The sequence below is a fragment of the Nyctibius grandis genome, chromosome Z, assembly GCF_013368605.1.
Source record: "Nyctibius grandis isolate bNycGra1 chromosome Z, bNycGra1.pri, whole genome shotgun sequence".
In the NCBI taxonomy this organism is placed as follows: Eukaryota; Metazoa; Chordata; class Aves; order Nyctibiiformes; family Nyctibiidae; genus Nyctibius; species Nyctibius grandis.
The window spans coordinates 33259249-33280730 of NC_090695.1; the positions used below are offsets into that span (position 1 = coordinate 33259249).

At 36.2% G+C, this 21482-nt stretch overlaps 1 protein-coding gene across 1 annotated transcript in view; it reads left to right on the forward strand.

Moving 5' to 3' along the window:
* LOC137676957 (lysine-specific demethylase 4C-like) overlaps positions 1-21482 on the forward strand; it is a 231841-nt gene that overhangs the window by 87187 nt on the left and 123172 nt on the right. Inside the window, exons 4-7 of the mRNA XM_068424161.1 lie at positions 5526-5719; positions 8492-8730; positions 11824-12185; positions 14401-14512. Coding sequence (XP_068280262.1) covers positions 5526-5719; positions 8492-8730; positions 11824-12185; positions 14401-14512 — 907 coding nt within the window. The remainder of the gene's footprint in view (positions 1-5525; positions 5720-8491; positions 8731-11823; positions 12186-14400; positions 14513-21482) is intronic.

The window sequence follows — 21482 nt, forward strand, 5'->3', positions numbered from 1 at the left end:
CACAGATCTCTGGTCGTACTACCTTCCCAGCTTCAGAGGATGGCTGGAGGATCTTGTGTGGATGTATGCTTGTGGGAGAAAGACCATGGATGTATGTGGCTGGCTGTTCATTTACATAGCCGTACAGGTTTTGGTTCTGAAGTTCTTTTAGTGTCCAGTACTGTATGGTAATAATGCTGTGAAATACCAAACTTTTTTCACTGTCTATTTCCTGGCCAGCAAAATGCAGTCCTATCTAATGCATTACAAAGTGAATCTCAGAAGAAAATTAGAAAAATTGTTTTTTCAAATGTGTATATTTTTTATTGTCTGTGCAGTCTTTGATGCTACCACATATTTCTTGGATCAATAATTTGATCATCTAGCCTACTTCTGAAAAGACTAATGGCAAGTCAGTACTTTTGTTCCAAGTAGTACTCGTACTTGAGATATTAGCTACACTAGGCTTTTATAAGAAAGCTAATGGATTGAGAGCAGTTCTGTTATCGACTGATCTAATAAAATGTATCGAACCAAAGACATGGCAAGTAATTCTGGTACCTTAGTAAACAGTTTACAATTTCTTACCTAATAATGAGCGTGCATACTCCACACTGAACTCCTTATACCAGCTTCATATTCATTCTTACCTATTATAACACTTGGTGATATTTTGTTTGCTCAAATTCTCATTCTCTTTTATGGGATGATGAACATATAAACAAATTAAATAGATGTATCTGATATAGCTGCAGAGTTAGTGTGTTTTGTTTTTACTGTTTTCTGAAAAGCTTGACCACCACTAGAAGGGAATTGTGAGATCTTTTTGGAGAAAATTCCTGCCTTATATCCATAGTTGTCAGCATAGGAACCGTGGTCACTACTGCAATATAACCACTTCAGTGAATAGTGAAGTAATGTTTATTTTCCCAACTCTAGAGCACAGTAAATTATCTGAGGCAAGAGGGATGTTGGTCATCATCTTCTGTCAAATCCTTCATTTGATTATCATTGTTTTAGAAACCATAAGCCAGAAAGGCCTGAGCTGTAAACATCATTGTTCCTTCTTTTTTTTTCTTCACTTGAGTGGAAGGAAATTCTGTTGTTTTGAATGGTCTGTAATTTTTTTTCATTAGGAGTTTAAATTGAATACAATCTCTATTTACACTGAGCCTTTCTGTTTATCTATCATATTTGTTAGCTAGAAACTCATATTTTCTAGGAATGGGTTCAATTTTCCGTGACTATTGGCAGATGTTTCTTTAGGATCTTCAGTGACAATGATGTATTTGTTGATAACCCAGTGCTTGCTAGAAGGAGCTTTGCTTCGCTTAAGTGAGTCTGTTTTTTTTGTATGAGAGCTTTAGTCAACAGAAACATATTCCATTTCTTCCAAAAATGTCTAGGGGTAGTTTCACCCTATTTTGAATGCATACTTCATGCAATGAATTTTCTTTTGGTTCAGCTACTCTTTCCTTTGTGCAGAAGGTGAAGTACATAATGCTCTGTTTCCACTCTTTTGATTCATATTTTTGCAAGTTTTATATTTGAGTAATTTTAGTATTGAGCCCAGTGTTCCAAGATACTAACCATAAGAGTTGTCTTGTGAGTAGATTTCATTCTTTTAGTGTTACTGTTTTCGTGCTCGACTTGCCACTTCAGTACCCTGGTAGGAACATTTGAGGGGTTTGGTTCATAGGCCTGCAGCATGGCTTATAGCAAGAGTGTGTCAGTGTCTGAACAGGAAAACTTTTGATAGGTTTTCCATTCGGCTTTTTTTTTATTAGAGGAAAAAGTAATAGCGGATTCTGCAGTTTCTGTCTTACTGACATTTTCTCCTACTTTCTCATCCTCTCCTACTTTCCCAAACGTAGACAACCTGTGTCACAAAGCCTCTGTTCTCAATGTGTCAACACAGCATTGTTCTTAGCCACATGGTTTACTTAACAATGACAAAAAATCTTCCTTTTGAAGTTTGCTCTATTTGGGTGCTTTTTCTTTGCATTGTTTCTCACAGTATTGCTTTTTTATTTTAAGGTTGGAGGTGTGGGGTTTTTTTTGTTTGTTTGTTTGTTTTGTTTTGTTTCTGCTTTCGTTTTGTGTGGGTGCTTTTTTGTTTGTTTGGGTTTTGTTGTGTTTTTTTTTTTTTGTTAATATCACAATGTTCCCTTGTTTACTTAGCTTGGATTTAAATAGTGGTAGGACATTGCATAGCTGCAGTTTCTTGGGTAAGCTACATAAATAGATAGCTGCAGATTATTTGAAATTTCTGGGGTTTTATTACCTTTTAAAATACATGGTAGGACCATATAATTATTTTTTTCACTGATATTTTCCTGCCCGCTTTTTTTTTTTCCTTTCTGTAATAGAATTGGAATAGTAGGAGAGCCTGGAAAAAAAGAAAAAGTTATTTTAAGAACTGTGAAAATAATTCTTTTTTCCTCTGTTCAGTTCAGAAATAAGATATAATATCTGGAGCAGGAAACTGAAAATCAAATATATTCTAGTCTCAGTTCTGACTGTGGCTTGCCTTGTGACTGAGACAAGCCTTTCTGTGGTCTGGTTTCTTCTTCTCTGTATCAGGAAGAAACATTAATATCTGCAAAGTGTTCTAAAATTCCTGGAATGAAGGTGCATAGAACTATTCCTGGAATGAAGGTGTATAGAACTACAGATTTTTTCAGTATCTGTTGGAAGGTATATAGGTTTTCTAAATAGTCTTCTGCTTTGCTGAGCAGGAGTACAAGTGAAGTGCCTTTGGGAGACATAAACTCAATTTAAGTGTCATATTAGCCAAAAGATGATTCAGCAGATTGACAATCTAGAATAAATCTGTAAGGTGTTAGTTTTTGTAGTTCTCTTCCTCTGTGAATTTTCAGTTAAGAATAACACTTAAAAATTGGAGCAGTGAGATTATTGATATATAAACAAAACAGTGGTTGACTCAGCCTACTGTTTGACTCAGCATTTACAGAAGCTAAGATGTACACGAGTGATTAATTTTGGGCATCTAAGTCTTGAAAAACTGATCCAAGCTTTTGCAAGAATTTGTCATATCCCTTAGAAAAACTTAATGAATATGATAGTGCTTTATATGCTTCGCATGACACTTGACCACACCTTTTCCCTCTGATTGGAATTTCATTGCTTTCTTCTCCTTCCCCCAGGCAGAAATCATTATGTACTGTGATTTGCCATTGATAACATTAATTTGGCTTTTTTTAACATCCCTTAATACAATGTTCTAGATGCTAAAAGGTGAAACCTGAGAAAAATGTGTCATGACATTTTAGAACATCTTCAAAATGTTTAGAAAAGATATTTTCTAAACTTTAAAATGTAATTTAACATTTTATTAATATAAGGGCAAGTTACTACTCCATTTACTGTGCTGTGCTTCAGAATCAACACTGAGGAATGCTCAACAGTTCTAAGGCTTTAGATGAGTCTTAATAGTATTTAGTTTTCAACATATCTGTCTGTGAGCATTATCACCTGTAAATGCAACCATAATTTTTAATTGTGACAGCTAGGTTTGGAGCTCTGTAAAATTCGAATTGTTGTGGAAAAAAATGTGTTTATACTAACCTGGTTTTATTACTGTGAATCTTCAATTATTGTTAAATCTGAACCTGAATTTAAAAAGACTTCTGAAACACCTGACAATAATTTGACTTAGTGGAATAACTAGCAACATTAGTAGTGATACACAGATGTATTAATTGTGCCAGAAAACAGTCTTAAATAATCCAATCAAGGTAACAGTTTATTTTATCCGATAAACAACACTCCAAAGTAACAGAAAATGTTCTTATTCCTCAGCCCATCTACTCACAGCAGGTGTATATCTGTGTCCATCTTCCCAGAGCCCCCCTTAATCTGCAATATCTGGAGTTCTAATTTGAGCTTTTTCCAAGCTGGTGTGTAGGAATAAAATTTTCAAATTTATAACCTATCAATTTTCTTTTGAGTTTATTTGGAATAGAGAAGGAACATTTCCTTATTAGGCTTCCTGTTATACCGAGTTCCTACCTACAAAATGTTACAACTATCCCTTTGCTGTAATTAATGAGCTAAAGTTATATGTAATTGTTCAGAATTGCTTTACTTTGGTCATTTGTGAATTCCTTTTTTTTTTTTTTTGTGCTTTATAGTAGTAAACTTTCTGTAAGTAAATCCATGATAATGACTGTGGAATTTGTATAATCAAGATGAAGAATGATATGGAAATGCTATCACAAATACAAGTTCTTGTTTATAATGAGATATCTATACATGTAAGTATTATTGCACAGAGTGTTTGTTTTCTTACTTCAGGATTGGTTAATTCCAGTCTGCTGCAGGTGGAGGTTAATTTCTTTACAATAAAGTATAACTTCATAGGGTCAGAATCCTTCTGTTTTAAAATACAGGAATTACAAGACAGTTTGAGTTAAGAGTCAGAAGCCTTCATTTTCTGGATCTGAGGAAGTGCAGTCCAAAGGTACTAAGAAAGGAAACAATGCAGAGCTAAGAGAAGGATGGAGCAAGGACAGATGACACACAGCAGAGAGGTAAAAATTCCAGGCAAAGGGTTTCTGTGTACAGACATCAGGGATAGATGGAGAAGGGAATGTGAGTGAAAGAGAAGAATTTAGGCTAGAAATACAGAGTAAAATCAGAATGAAGAGAAAAAAGTTAATAGCTAATGATAAAATCTTCAAAGGGGTAAGAGTAGTGCCAGGAAAGGTACCAGTAATGCATTTATGGTAATAGAAAACACAAGGGTAGTGTAGTTGTGGAAACTCAGGGAATTATTTTCAAGATATGTTAAAAAAAACCCAAACAAACCCCCAAGCCCCCAAACAACTCCCAAACCAGCAACGAACCTTAAACAGTTGTCTTACAGAGATATCCTTTTCAATTTGCACTCAGAAGGGTTGAGCTTTGTTGGCAATGATAGTTTGCACTGCATCAAATGTGGCAGCATGTATTGCAACAATTCTTTTTTTTTTTTTTCCCCCTCTTAAAATTACTGGGTAGATAGGTGTCAAAACTTGGTAAGTGAGAATGCTGTCCTATGCAGTAATCTGTTACTCTGGATGACAGCTTGGACTTAGAGTTCAAGACGACCTGTAAAATTATCAAATGTATGTAAAGCCCTTCTCTTGCTGTGCATAGAAATGTTTTTCTGTCCTAATCTTTACTTGTGTCCAGCAAGTTCCTTGTATCATAGACTGATGCCTAGCTTCCATTTTGAATTTCATCAGTTTTCTCATCTTCATGTGTAATATGTATTTAATTCAGTGGTTTCTGGGTCACATAAATTAAGAAAGAGCATAATCAAAAAGGCGTAACAGGCAGGTAAGATAAAGAGAAAGAAGGGCTGAGAGGTGTAACATTTAAGAAAAGATGGGCTTTTTTCATCTGTGTCCTGTCACACTGTTTCTGTTGCCTGGATTTCAAAGGAGTTGTTGAAATGTGGGATTTTATTTTGGACTTTCTTTATCTCAAACTGTGGCATATTCCATTACTTGTCACTTATAAATTCCTGTCTTCTCTTGCAGTGCACTTGTAGGAGAGACATGGTGACAATATCCATGGACATCTTTGTGAGGAAGTTTCAACCAGACAGATATCAGCTGTGGAAACAAGGCAAGGATTTATACACCATTGATCATACAAAACCAACTCCTGAATCAACACCTGAAGTAAGGACCTGGCTACAAAGAAGAAAGAAAATAAAGAACTTTCCCGAGTGGTATTTATGTTTCTTTATCCTCCATTTAATTGTCTTCAATATGACATCAATTTTCTTCTTGTTTCTTTTTTTTGCCACTTTCTCTTATGTTTTATTTGAGTTAATTTAAACAAAGTTTTTCTGTTTTCTGTATTAAGATGAACTTGGGGACAGCAAGTCTTTTTTTCAGAGTGACTGTGAAAAATTAATTCAACTTGCAAGCTATGTTTATAGCTGAAGTTAATGAGTATGGAGAGCATCAAAATGCATTCCAGTGTGGTATTCAGAATCTTTCTTTCGTAGAGGTTATTCCATTAAAATTTTCAAGGTATGGATGGTTGCCATTGTTTCTACTGACATCTGCAATCAAAAGACAAGGGAGAAGTCTCTTAAGAGTTGAGATAAAGGTTAAATTGGAAAAACTTATGAAGCTGTGGCAGAATCCCAACAGCTGTGTGAAGTCTCTAGCAGTAGTCTTAGCCCTCACTGCCATCTAGCTCCGAGAAAGTATTGTCACACTCTCACAGTGCTGCAGCCGAAACCTCTGTGTGTCTAACACAGGTCAATCACAGATCATAATTTGGCATAAGGAAGGCCTAAATCTCAGTTGCTGGTGCTGACACCACTAAGAAAATTAGGAGAAAAAAGTTTCTCAACTTGTCACAGAATCTATCAAAGCTTTGACCTGTTAAAGGAGTTCCATAGCTGGATCTGTTTTCTTGGTGTGCATCATGTTTTTGTTTGCATGCACAAACATATTTTCTATACTAATGCTTTCCCATCTTACTTAACAGGATCTTTATTGATTTTCTTCTTCATTATCTAATAAAGATCTATTTAATTTCTAGCCTAGGATGGGCAGTTTTATTGGTATCTACTTAGTGCAAAGTGCAGTTTGCTGGGTTACAGATAACACTGAATTTTTAAAGACCTTTTCCTCCTTCAAATCATTTTATGATATAGTTACTTTTTAAACTTGCTCTTAAACTGTATTTCCTCATTTTCTTTGTAAGTTAATGTATTTCTTGAAGAAAAATGATAGGAAAGTCAACCGGTAAAGAAGAGGACCAGCTGCCACTCTAGTGGAACATTATAGTTGAGAAATATTACATTGGGCTTGTTCTGAGTACGAGTAGTTTGTGGGACAGAAGCAGTTCTGGCAAACAACCAGTAGCTGGGCAGCCAATTTGTTAGTATATGTATAATATGTATAATGTTAACCCGGACATGCAGAGTAATTCTGTTGTTTGGGCAGTTAAATGCCATTTTGCCCTGTAGTAAGTTTCACTATATGTATTGTACAGCATAACTGCAAGTTCACACTTGGACCAGCAGTGATTCATTTGGTAGTACCCTTATGGGTAACCAGTTTTAACTAAAAGCAAAGACTTAATAATTAACTTTTAACACAATAATAATTGTGTTGAAAGTTTTATCATAGGAACACATGGGCTGATTTCATGCACTTAGCTAAGCTAATAAACACAATTCCAATGCTGTTTAATTCTTGAGCTGGCTTTTGTTCAGGCATGGTAACAATGTATATTGCAAAGGCAGGATAAAATGTTTATTCAGCTTCATTTCTAGTGTAATGTGTCGATTGAAATTGTCATCGTTTCGATTATGGGAATAATGTAAGTTCCAGGAGAGTGAAAACAGAAATACCATCTGTGGAAATCTTCATGAATATAGTGACAGGGAGAGCTTAACTCTGACGTTTATGGATGAAATACTTTGCTACAATAGAATATCTGATAACTACATGTAAACAGTAATAATACTTGCTGTTATATTACAGCGTGAACTGATGGGCGTCTCATAGTTTGGCAAATTTTCTGGAAATTACTATTTTATAGAGGGGATGTTGAAAGATACACATTGGTGGACATAGGATAAAATGTCAGGGGTAGTAAGATGTTTTTCTGGACTTGTCTGTAGTCTAAGATGCAAGACCTTAGTAAAACTCCTGGTTTGCGTGCCATAGTTGGGCTTTTGTCACTTGTGTGTTGTGAGTTTTGAAACCTGATGTGTGATGAAGCACATAAAAATCTTCTCCCATGTCACGCAGTTGAATTTGAAACTGGAATAATCTCCTGTTACATTTATCCCGAGCACATAAATTACAAACTAGTTTGTGACAGAGGGTGCCATTTCCCCCGCTTTAACCTCTCCCTTCTACTTCTGAGGGTGCAAAAACTTATGCTGAAGATGTAATTTCAACCTTATTTTTCACACAGCAATGTGAAATATATTGCTTGATATTGTAGCCATTCAAAATATTTGGTGATCAGAATTTTTCCTTCTTTCAGATGCTTGTTATTTGTGTTAAAATGCATATAAAAACTTCTAAGGTATCGAAACAGATCTGATTTTACAAGGGTATTCAGACTAGTGTTTTATTAGCGTTGGGATTTGGAAATACCTCCTGATTTTAGTGCAACTGAGAATGTTTTGTTTTCATTACTGTTTTAAGGGTTATTCTCTTTCAGGTTCAAAAGAATGATTCATTAAAAAGCTAGCTTGGATGCTGGTTAAGTAATAGTTACTTCAGGTTATTTTACTTTTATAGTTTAGTAACTTTGCCATAGAATGGTGCTAAAAGATTAGAAGCTTAAATCCAATCAATTGTTAATCTATCACTTAATAAATTGTAAACACTATCTCAACACAAAAAGATGAAAAATTGTCAGTTTTTTACCACTTTAAGCAGGTGAAAGGGACATATATATTGGTAGACATTTTATCTTATCCAAGACAGACATTCTACTCTGACAGCAATATCTCTTATAACAGCTTCCAGCACACCAGATCTCGATCTAAAAAGCTTAAAACTCCAGAGGACAAGAGAGTAACTGCTGTGGTAGGTGGGGCAGAAATCATAACGACTGAAGCAGCTACTGATGGCTTCAAGGTCAATGAAGAACCTGGGAAAAAAGTGAGACTGGTAAACAGAGGAGTGCCTTCTGGGAAAGAAGAAGACAGTAGCAGAATGCAGCTGGATCAACATTTATTGGATAATGTCAAGGTTGCAGGTGAGATAAGGACTGATTATGTTTCATGTGGCAGTTGTAGGCTATTGATACTCTAATGCTACAAATCAGTGGATGTTAAGGCACAGTATTATCCTAAGTAGCTTTCTGAAATACTTACCTATAAAGTTATGCAGAGAAGATTGATATTCAGTAAGAATGAGAAAATGTTAAGATTAGTATTCTGAGCTGAGAGTAATATTGCCTAAACTGTTTTAATGAAGTGTTTTTTAAAGGGGCAAAAAGGACGAGGTTTTATAAATTGTATTTCTTCAATAGTCTGATAGGTTTTTCAGCAAAATTTTTTATATGGAAATTATACAAAATGTCTTAACACTTATACAAGCATTACAGAACGGATATGCTTGTAGTATCCTACATGTATTTACATGAAGAGTGCCACATATTAGAAGCGGTCTATAGTTCTGCACAAAAATGCTCTATTTTGAGACCGCAGATTTCTTGTCACTTCCTACTGAGCTGTCTGACAATGCAAGTTATAAAGGCCTTGTCAAGCCAAAGATGGTTCTTTTTTTCCTCACAACTATTTTATGCTAATATACTTGGTCTAGTCTGAACTTCATTTCTTCAGTCACATTTTATTTTAGTTCAGGTGTAGTTTCACATTCCTGTTCAGAAAGGCAAACTGCAATTTAACTTTGTTTGTGACCAGTCCCATTGGTTTTATATAGATACTGAAAAATTACTTGCAGTTTGCATATAGAGAGTATGTCCCTGTTTGTGAATATTAATAGTTATGTTAATTGTTATTTGGAGGTGGTAAACACCAGGATTGATCCCCATAAAGATAACAAAGTGAGTATTCCAATATGGAGGCTTAGAAATTCCTGCGTACAAATTAGTTGGTGCTCTATCAAAGCCTTTCCAGGTCTGTTCTAGTGATCTTATTTTTTAAAGGTGCTATTCCTTTACAGCTTCCCCGAGCTTTTAATAGAGGTTTGGAGTGTTCATGACCACTGAGAAACTAGTATTTAGTTAGCAGCCATTCTGTGTTCATTGACAAGGGAAGGAAAAGCAGAGAAGAGTGGAGTGTTATCCTCTTTCCTTTGTGCTGTTAAAGAGTGGTGCCTGGACCTTTGTAGGGAAAAGGGACAAGGGGCAACGGGTGCAAGCTGGAACACAGGAGGTTCCACATAAATATGAGGAAAAACTTCTTTACGGTGAGGGTAACTGAACACTGGAACAGGCTGCCCAGAGAGGTTGTGGAGTCTCCTTCTCTGGAGACATTCAAAACCCGCCTGGATGCATTCCTGTGTGACATGATCTAGGCAATCCTGCTCCGGCAGGGGGATTGGACTAGATGATCTTTCGAGGTCCCTTCCAATCCCTAACATTCTGTGATTCTGTGAAAAGAACCTTTTTAGATATGACAGTGGAAGGTCCATTACTCACGTTGGAGATGGTTGTTTGTCCTGCATTATCCAACAACCCCATATAGCGCTACAAGCTGGGGAAAGAGTGGTTGGAAAGTGGCCTGGTGGATATTGGCGGACAGCTGGCTGAACATGAGCCAGCAGTGTGCCCAGGTGACCAAGAAGGCCAACAACATCCTGGCTTGTATCAGGAATAGTGTGGCCAGCAGGACTAGGGAAGTAATTGTCCCCCTGTACTCAGCCCTGGTGAGGCTGCACCTCGAGTACTGTGTCCAGTTCTGGGCCCCTCACTTCAAGAAAGACATTGAGGTGCTGGAGTGAGTCCAGAGGAGGGCAACAAAGCTGGTGAAGGGTCTGGAGGGTATGTCCTTTGAGGAGTGGCTGGGGGAACTGGGATTGTTTAGCCTGGAGAAAAGGAGGCTGAGGGGAGACCTTATCGCTCTCTACAACTACCTGAAAGGAGGTTGTAGTGAGGTGGGGGTTGGCCTCTTCTCCCAGGCAACTTGCAACAGGACTAGAGGGCATAGCCTCAAGCTGCACCAGGGGAGGTTCAGGTTAGACATTAGGAAAAATTTCTTCACAGAAAGGATTAGGCATTGGAATGGGCTACCCAGGGGGGTGGTGGAGTCACCATCCCTGGAGGTGTTTAAGAGAAGATTCGATGTGGCAGTTAGTGCCATGGTGTAGTTGACACAGTGGTGTTAGGTCAAAGGTTGGACTCGTTGATCCCAGAGGTCTCTTCCAACCTAGTCGATTCTGTGATTCTGTGATTCTGATCTCTGGCTAGTATGTCCATTATGCTCAGTCGAGGCAGTACTCTTCGTACCCAGACATTACGTTTTGGTATTGGATGGGCTTTATATTACTAAACTTTATATTCATTTGACCTGAAAAGGACTTTTTTCAGAAAAACAAGTTCAAATAACCATTGTGAAGAAAGAATGAGGAGGAACTTTACAGAGACTGTTTTCTTTAATGCCTTGAATGTGCTGCTGAATCAAAATTCACAGTGGTGTGTGCCGTAGGGTTCTTCAGGAACATTTTTTTTGGGTGACCTCTCTAACCCATTGTTCTGTCTATTCCATACAAGCATCAGCAGATGAAGAATTTTAGTAAAGTCAAATCCACACAATTTTACCCTTCAGCATCACTGAAATATAAAATTATGGTAATTGTTGAAATATAAAATTATGCTAATTGTTTTTCATTTTTAGACTGCTGCTGTTGTTTTTGAAATAGTCTTTGTATCTGTTTGAAATATGTTTTCCTAATTATAAGCCATTAGTCTTTGTTTATTTTTATTTTTAAAACAGGCATAATAGGTATAAATGCAAGGTATAAGGTTCAATATACCAACCTTTCATATTATTTTTTCCAACTAGTCAAAGTTCTTGTGGGCTGTCAGAGTAAACAAGATACATAAATATTGATTATTTTGAAAGACATGAATGAATTAAAATACAAAATACCAATTAAATGATTAAAACTATATTTCGCACTCCAAACTCAAAACATTTACATTTAATTTATTCTTTGATCAAACCTATACTCCATGTTTGTGTACGTCCTTCTACCAGGTGCTTTTCTGTATGATTTCTAAATGAGGAACCGTGCTTTGAATTTGAGTAACTCAGATTGTTGTGAAATGAACTACAATAATATAAAGTGAGACTTATTAACAAATCGTATTCTTAATCTGTAGGAAACATCCATTCAGACTCATTTTTGAGCCCTGTTCCTGTACTAGAGAAAACAAAAACAGAAGATGAGGACCGGACAGATTCCAGTCATCCTGTCTTTATATGTGAAGATTCTGTGGCCTACACGCCCTCTTCTGATAGCTGTAGAAAAGAAGAGAGTTTGAAATCTCAGAATCAGTCTGCTTCATCCATACAATACCATAAGTCAGAGGGACATGTTTCTGAAGCAGAAAACCCAGATAATGAGGAAAATGTGTCAATAGAGGATGATGTCGGCAACCTAGAAAGCTGTGGAAGTAGCTTGGAACATGGAGAAGTGCCTGTTGTAAAAAGGGATGAAGAAGATGGCATGGAAACATCCAGTGTATGTGAAACAAATTACATCATTATAGTAATATATTCCTGATTTAATGAAATGTGAATGAACATGTTTCTAATAAGACCTGATATCCATATTAAAGCACTTAAGAATATGCATGATTTTAATCGGATGCTAATTTGAAAATGTATTGAATTGTTCAGGCAAGAGTGGGAATTTGGATCCAAAAGCAGAAAGTTTCTGGAGCTTGCTTATTGACATATTTTCCCTCTGATTTTAGGTACCTACTAATTTCACTTTATATCTATGAATCTGAACTATCAGCAACTACTCTCAAGCTATTCCCATGTTCACTGCCTGCCAGTATGAACAAGGCTATCAGCTTTAATTATTGCTATTGACATGAAATTGAAGTTATTAGAGATGAGTGCTGTATTTGGTATCATGTACTTGTGTTTCAAAAAATGGCTGTTTTGACTGAGTCTTAAGGAGAGTTAAGAGTATGCTGGTAAAATGTCAGCAGAATGGGTTGATTCTGAGAGACTTACTTTATGAGTGCAAGCTGGAACACAGGAGGTTCCACTTAAATATGAGGAAAAACTTCTTTACGGTGAAGGTGACCAAACACTGGAACAGGCTGCCCAGAGAGGTTGTGGAGTCTCCTTCTCTGGAGACATTCAAAACCCGCCTGGACGCATTCCTGTGTGATATGATCTAGGCAATCCTGCTCCGGCAGGGGGGTTGGACTAGATGATCTTTCGAGGTCCCTTCCAATCCCTAACATTCTGTGATTCTGTGATTCTGTGATACTGTCCAAGGACAGAACATAACAGTGTGGAAGCACATGGTAATTTGTTTTTGGACTGATGCCTTTCTCAAATGAAGAAGTGGATGAAGCAAAGCTGAGGAGCATCTCTGCATCAAGTTAGGTGGAAACAAAGCTTGCTTTCATTATATTATATTATCTCACATAGTTTATGAAATCTTATGGACTTTCTTGCTTTAGTTGAAACTGTATCCATAGTGTTGAAGTTGGAGAAAGTGAATCTTCAAGACATGGCTGTAGCAGGATAATACAGACAGTATGATTTCAGGGTCTGAAACTTGCTATTCTTGGATTTTAGAAATGTCCTAAAACATGTAAAGGAAACACTTGAAGGAAAAGATCCATCTAATAAAAGGAATATATTTTTAAATTTTTAAAAAGTAGGTTTAATAATGTTTTGTCATTGGGGCACCTACAAATTTACAGTCTTTTACTCTTGCTATTCTGCTGTGAAGGGTGGGCAGCTATGACTTTGAGAAGCATAGTGAAAAATTAAGCTGTGGTGGTAGTCACAGTAGCTTTCGAGTTGTGAGTTCAGTCCAGGTTTGGCAGAGAGAGAGCAAGCAGGAAATCCACTGCCAGGTTGCCAGACTTAGTGGGAAATACATTTTAGAAGCCAAAGTAAAATCATGCTGACCCTTTCATGGACATGGACTGTGCACTAATGATTTTTTTGCAATGTGAGTTTTAATATTCTTGGCTCCAGCCCTTCTGCTGTAATTATAAGGAGCACTATAAACATCTCAGTGTTTTAATCATCATGCATTAGAGATTATATTTATCTCTTTCTGTGCTTTTCAGCCATTTATATATGAGGTTTCAGATATTGTCCAGTATAATTGCATACTCTTTCTTTCACTTTTATTATAAGGAAAGAAGCATGTTGTACAAATGCAATTAAAAAGTCTGATCTTCTTTCCCTTTTTACTTAGTTGGTAACTTTTCTAGATCATAAACCTGTGCTGTGCTTTAACCACATCTTCCTTCCTCTGCTTATCACAGTAAATACGATGTTGTTTTGTGATTTACTTCCTATTTTATAGTAGTAATTTTCAACCCTCAAATCAGTCAAGGAGTATGTGTGTAACCTGCTAGGTTAGATTCAGGGCACTGAGGAGCAGAATACTGTGGTCCATAGGCATTTGTGTGAGAGGAATCGTTACACCCTTCTGTCAGTGTGCTTGCCCTTCCTCTGCTCCTGAACCTCCAGATACCATCAAACCATTTGTGTTTGACAAGGATTGCTCTTTTTTAATTAAAGTATATATTCTGAATTAGAGACAGATGTCTTATTGACACACTAAGGGTGCTTCGGGTACTCTGATAGTATTTACAGAATTGATATCTGTGTCATTTACAGAAGAATGTTTTTGTTCATCAAAATGAACTTTGCAGAATCACATACTAAATTAGTTGTGTTTTTTTCATTTTCAGTTAGCAGAAGTTGAAAGAAAGAAAATATCTAGGAGTTGGCATCATCCGCTAAATAAACCCCCAGCTAGATCTCCAATGACTTTGGTTAAACAGCAAGCAACTAGTGATGAAGGTGAGTGTAGTATTCCATTTTTCTCATGATATTTTTCTGTCTTTATGAGAGCCTATATATAGGCATTTGCAAAAATTTCTGCATGGGAAATGCGAGGCCTCTGAATCCACAGACAGGTCATGTATGTTTTGCCTGTTTCCACTCAAGTTCTTCTAAAAACATTGGATCTGTCTTTGCAAAAAGCTCTGAACAATAAGATATCATTTAAAACAAGGATATTCACTGATCAAATATTCCTTATTGGAACTCACAGCAGCTGTGTTTAAGAAAAAGTTTTTAATTGCGTAAACATGGATAAAAGTGGCATAAGAACCCTTTGAATACAGATCTTAAGTGTAAGCCATAGTTCCCTATACTGATTAAAACTACTTTTTTCCTTGTTGTCTGTTTTTTCATAGACATTGGACATTTGGGAGTCAGTGTCTTAAGATACTATAGTTGTCATTCAGGAAAAAGTCTACAGACTTATGGGTATCATCAAAAGCTTATCGAGAGTCTTTACACATCTCTCGATTTCCAGGCTTTTGCTTAGTTTAGTGTGGAAAGAATGAACATCTCTCTCCCTGTGGTTTTGGTAAATCAATTTTACTCTATTGATTTAAATTAGTCATTTAAAAGCTGATTTTGATGCATATGACATCTACAAGTCTCATATCTCTATATGTGCTTCTAACTGTATCTATGTAGTGTGCAGGTTTGCAAGGAGTGAATAGTGTGCAAGACATTAAAAGTAAGTACTATATTTTCACAAACATAAAAAGAGGTGGAAAAACGTAGTTCTGTTTTTAGACATAATGAAAATAACCTTTGTGTATTAGAAAGCAGCAGAAGATCTCCTCTCTGTTTGCCCAGATGAACAATTCTTGAGAAATTTTCTTAGAGCAGTTTCCTGCTTACTTTTTAATGCTGAGAAGTGACCGCTAAATTCCATTGTTTAACTTAATTGCATAAATAATAAGCATAATGTTAGGCAATCATTTTGAATATACTTGTCCAGATCTTCACTAGAGATTGCAGATATGCATGTTATTGTATACTGTAAGATACCTTCAGGCGCTTCAAGCGATAGAATTAAATAGAAATTAAGAAAAAGAAGCATGTCCATAAATAATGATGATGAATGACAGTGATATATAGAACAGAGTTCTGTACAAAATAACTAAGTAAATAATTATGCAACCATGAAATTTAGTGCTCTGTAACTAGATACCACAGTGATCAAAAAAGTTAATTCTTAGAACTTCTCAAATGCTCTTTTTGGGAGCTTACTTGAGTGCTTTAACTTTAAAGAGCCACCATCTTGTTCAGACAGACTACAAAATCTAAAACATTTACCCAAGATAGGGATTTGCTTCTCTGAAGTAAATAGAAAAAGTATGTAGTTTTTACCAAGCAATCACATATACAGCCAGCCAAAGTTGATGAATAAAGCTACTTTATTCTACCAAATGTGGCTTGTGATGCTTATCGAACTGTGTATCAAAACTGTTCATCAAAATGAAAACAAAGACATTCCTTTTTCATGTGACCTTAGCATTTTAGTTCTGTAACACACAGGTTTTTTCAGGTGCTGTTCTTCAGAATCTCTTCAGTTAGCAGAACTGGAGATTGGTCCTCACGGCCCCTTAAACACTTTGATACTCTGTATAGTGCAAAATGGAGCTGTTACCATGTCTGTGCCTAAAGGTCTGATTCCAACATTGCTGTATGCTTTAGTGGTTACCTGCACTGCATACCTGTGTTTTGCTTGGAGCTCTTATTTTATACTTTAAGTGATAGAGTGTTGCTGGGCTTCCTGATCTTTTTTTTTTTTCCCTCAATTATTACCTCTAGTCAACAGTAGCTGTTTCTTACAGCTACAGTGAAACTTTCTTGACTTCAGAGAGAGACAGCGTGCCTGGTAATTGATTCTTCTTGTTGTAACTGAGGAATAAAATGCTTTTGGTTAACGCCAATTTAGGTGTTGTTGAGCTGGGTGCTGTAATTTTAACTGGTCCCTCATCAATGCATCTTCCTCCTTGTTCCAAGCCTAAAGTTGTTGATTTGTTTCTTCCATCTCACTAGTTTGAGAAAGCCATAGTCTCTCTCTCTTTTTTTATCTGAGCCTCAGTTTTGCCAGGCGTGATACTTCAATGAGCTGTTAAGCATCTTTCTGAAAATTAGAGACAGCTTAGGCCTGTGATCTGTATCGTATATGGATATGTTTGGATACCTTGAGGGCTAGACAGAGCGTATTTCAGAAAGCGTTATGGTAATTTGCACAAAAAGGATTATATTAATATTAAGATTCATCTAGTAAAATAATTAAAGATTTAAATATGTGGCAGGTTGCAGTGAAATTGCTCTTTTTCAATTAGAGAATATATTCCTTTTGCCTGCTGATGCTTTTTCAACGTTATAGTTAAAACATAGTGTAAAATTCCTATTTAAGCAAGGATTGCATAGAATATAATCTGGCTAGATTAGGACGTGGTGACACTGGTTTGTTAATCTCAAGGATTTTGCTCTTTGTTTGCCTTCTTATCCAGTAGCTTGTCAGCTTCCTGGTTTCTTAATCTTATGTGAAAGTAGCAGCATCCCAAGAAGAAGTCATATACCTTCCAGTCTTTCCTCTTCACATGACAGTTGTTCTTCTGGTAGATAAGGGTATATTTTTGTTAAGAAAGAAAACGTTGTCTCAGAATCATTTCAAGTAGCTATCTTCTGTCTTCTTATTGATTGAAGGAAGTAATTAAGAGTTTTATTGGACATGACAGTTATTGGTATTTCCTAGCTGGAACTGGAATTTGATACTATTTTCATGCATCTGTTTCTCACTGTGATCTAATTTATCAGCATGCTTTTGTGAGAGCACCAGAACGGAGACAGTAGATTTAGAGTGAGCAGAATGTTTACATCCAAGACAGAGACTGAAGAACTACTGAGGGAGACTGGCAAACTGAAACTTCATTAGCTTTCCTGGCACATTCTGGCATGTGAGTTAAGATCTGTGGTTAGATGAATGCCAGTCAAAGGAGGTTTTTCTGATCATGTTCGAGAATGTTTGTTGCCAGATATCAGGGGAGTAATCAGTGTCGATGTACTATGCTTCTCTTCATGAAAGTGTTTCATCCATATTCTGGAGTTACCAGAAATTCAGTATGCATACTTACTCAGTTCTTGTTCTCTGTGTTTTTTGAAGAAAAATGCTGCCGGTAATGGCTGTGATACTACAGTCTCCTGGTACCATAACTTTTGAATTCTTCTATTCCTTTACAAGGAGGATTTGTGTATTGATACGTTAGTTTATCTGTATATTTTAGTTTATCTGGGTCCAGTAAAATCATAAATGTAAACTAAATGGAGGAAGAAGAAGAAGATATGGGCTAGTGCTGTTATGAAAAATTAAGAAATTGGGGCTTTATGGTTCATCTGCAAATCATGTTGCTTTCCATGAGTTGGATAGTCTGTAGCCATTTCTAACAGGTAATTTATATTCAAATTAATATATTTGAAGTCCTTCAGATACTAGGATTCTATTGGGAAGTTTCTGCGAACAGAGGTGATCAGAGGACATTAATAATATGAAGGCAGCATTCTTTGACACTGTCAGCCATTTCATAATCATAATTTTGCAAATAGAATACTATCATATTTAACAACATACTTAAATCTTAGCAGAGACTTTCTGGGTTTGCTATTAATACAGACTCTTGGCAGAAATTCGGATTTTTTTGCACAGGATCTCTTGGACTTTTCCTTTTGTCACTGCATATGCTTCTTTATGTGTATGTTTCTTTATGATCTGAACGTTTCTTCTACAGAAAAATGATTGGGTTAATTGTTTCTTTGTGGTCTTTTGGTGTTAAATTTTTTTTTTTTTTACTCTCCCTGAAGCCTTTCCCTATGTATGTCTGACTTCTGAGTCTCCCTTATTATGATTTTTTTTGTGGAAATAATGCATAAAGGACTGAGCAATGAGAAATACTGTGTACTGAGGAATCAATCCTAGAAATTATAGCTCAGGCTGCCAGTTTAGAAAAATACGTGCAGCAGTAAGTGTGAGCTGTATGTCACACTCAAAATACTAATAATTTTTATATAATGAGCCTTGGTCTTATGCTCAATGCGGTATATTAGCTTGTGGTAATGTTATTCTTTTGTATTTAATACAGCTGTAGTTCTGCTTACTTGCAATAAAAAAGCAAATTCAGCAGAAGGAGAAAGCATACTGACTTTGGATGCGCATTGATTGGTCCCAGAGATTTCTTTCCAGTAATATTTGGGCACACAACATTAGAAACTGTTTTTAGATTCAAATTGACTAAAATTTCCCATTGCCCTAAATTGAGTTCAGGATGGGTTTCTTTGTATATGGTTTTTAGTGTTTTAAATATGATTCAGAAGTTCAAAGTCATTTTGTAAGATAAGGAAACAGAAAGAGAGAAAACTACTGTGAATTGAAAGAGTGGCTTGGACAAGAGTTTGATTAGTTAAAATTGCTAGTTTTACAGCTGTAGTTTTCCTTCTGCTATGACATAAAGTAAAGCTTCTTCCGTTTTTACGTTCACTGTCAGCATCCCGTGAGAAGTGCTTGAGCTGATACTAGTAGTCAAGCCACATAAGGCGTGTTCAGTAATGTCTTAAATAGGTTAAGCATGCTGAAATAGGGGAAAATTACACTTGAAGATGCAATTATGATTCTTTTGCTTCAGAGCTTAAAATGCCAGATTCTGCTTGAAGATTCTTAGTTATTTCAGAAAGAAATGTTAACTCTTTTTTTTGGTGTTACTTAAGAGGTAGAGAAGAATTTGTGAACCAGTTGATAGAGGTATGTTTATTTTTGCCACATTAGTATAATAATGTGCATTATTGCTTTCACTCCCATACTGTATTGATCTGTCTTTTGAGTGGAGTTTTACTTATATAAAAATACTTTGCTCTTGTGTGAGTACAAGTTAATCATCTACAGAATTTTCATTTTTCATACTTCATCACCTAGCATTGGAGAGACTAGCACTATCTACCCCTTGCAATGGTATCACTATGCTGGAAAAGTGTATTTTCTCTGCTTTCCTCTGGTAGCTACATTGCTTCTGATTTGTTTAAATTCAATTTTCAAGATTTAATTACCATAATTAATAAAAAGTTCTAGTACTTATGTGGCATGTGGTATCCTGAAGACTCAAAAAAACTTTACAAAATTGTAGTAGAATCTTTAGTAGGTATTTAGGAAAGGGAGGTGTTGAAAGGTCAAATATAAGCTTTTCCTGAATGTCCAGTACTCTTGTCAACTCTGTAGAGTAGCAGCTCATTTCCAGAAATGGCAAGAACTGACACCTCTGATTATTGCCGCTGGTGGTTCTTGTGCCTTGACATGTTTCACAAGCAGCACTTACCTGCCTTAGAGTGGACAACTGTAAATGCCAGGACCTAAGAGTAGCCATTATTTTGATTCAAGAGGGGAATACAAATCAGTTTCTCTAACATTTATGCCTCATTTGCTGGACAGTGGTATGTGTAGTGATCATTAAGACTCATTGTCCTCTAGATGAACATTACAACTCTAATTGCACAGCTTTCTTAGCTTTAAAATGTAATATTTTACCTCTTAAAGGAGTGGATAGAACTTCAGTCTTAGATACAGAGGCATGTATAATTTCTCATTATCAAGTGTGCCAAAATGAACATGGTGTTCCTGCTGCACTCTTGCAGCCTCTCAATAGCCTTCTGAAGAGTAGCTATGGAGTCGATAGGCAAACTGGATATGATGTTTGCCAAGGAAACAGATGTCTCTTCTGTAAGATTATCTTCTGGAGTTGAGCTTCTGTTTCTATAATTATGGTCCAAAGAGAAACACAGAAAATGTATGACTTGTGTTTAATGAGGATTAGTTCCCTGGGGTATTGGTACAGAGGATTGCCTAATAAATGATCCTAGTTTCAAGATATTATAGTAGTAATTTTTTTTTTTTCCAAATTAAAAAAAAATCTAGCCCTTAGTGTTATAATTAACTTTGTCAAAATCTGAAGCTGTTTTGCAAACAATCAGTATTGGAAGTGACTTGATTTTAAGGCCAAGGGGGTTTTACTAAATGCTTTTTCTTGGCTGAGAAGTGTGTGTAACATATATTTTTTTAACTGTACAAAATAATTACACATAAGAAACTGATCCTTGAGGCAGGTTGAATGCAATTGTTGTCTAGTGTATGGAGTGTTTATGGAATATTTGTTTTAGTGGCCAGTGCAGGTATTGCAGCCTGATGCTATTAATTTATAATTCCAGTTCAGGCACTGATTTCTCATGTGAATTTGGACCTGTGATCAGATCTTTCTGGTTTGCATCTTCCATACTTAATTTAGGAAGATAAGTAAATACGAGAGGCCTTGGTTCAGTGAAGAGCTTCAGCACATCTACTTTATGTAGAGAAGCATATGTGCAAGAATGGACATTGCTGTTTCCTTTATTTCAGTTAAAAAGACTCCAAAGGACCCCTCTTGGGTATCAGAGAAGGGCAACACTACTGAGCTACTGAAACCACTTAGTAGTGCTGTGCAAAGATAGATCTGTAGGGTGTTGCAATAGGAGTCAGGTAGACGTTAAAGGCAGCCCAGATGGAATTAGCTACTCCATTATTACAAATCTTTCCAGGATGCTTCAATAACTTCAGTGCTTTGTAAATGCTCCCATTTTACCTCTAATTAAACTGATACAATGTTTGAAATGTAATGGAAACTTTTTTCTTAATTCACTCATACAAAGCAAAAAAATAGTATTAGTTGAAACTACCATTTTGACAGAAGGAGTGATTTCCCAGAGCCTGGTCCTCCTGATACAAGGAGAGGTGGAATTGGTGCTGGTGCTGCTACTACGTCATTTAGACATTCAAAATAGTATAAAAAAGAAACAATCATTATTATATTTATCAATAAACAAATATTCAACTGTTTAATGGAGAAATATAGTGCTTGGTATTGTAAACCACCTAGAT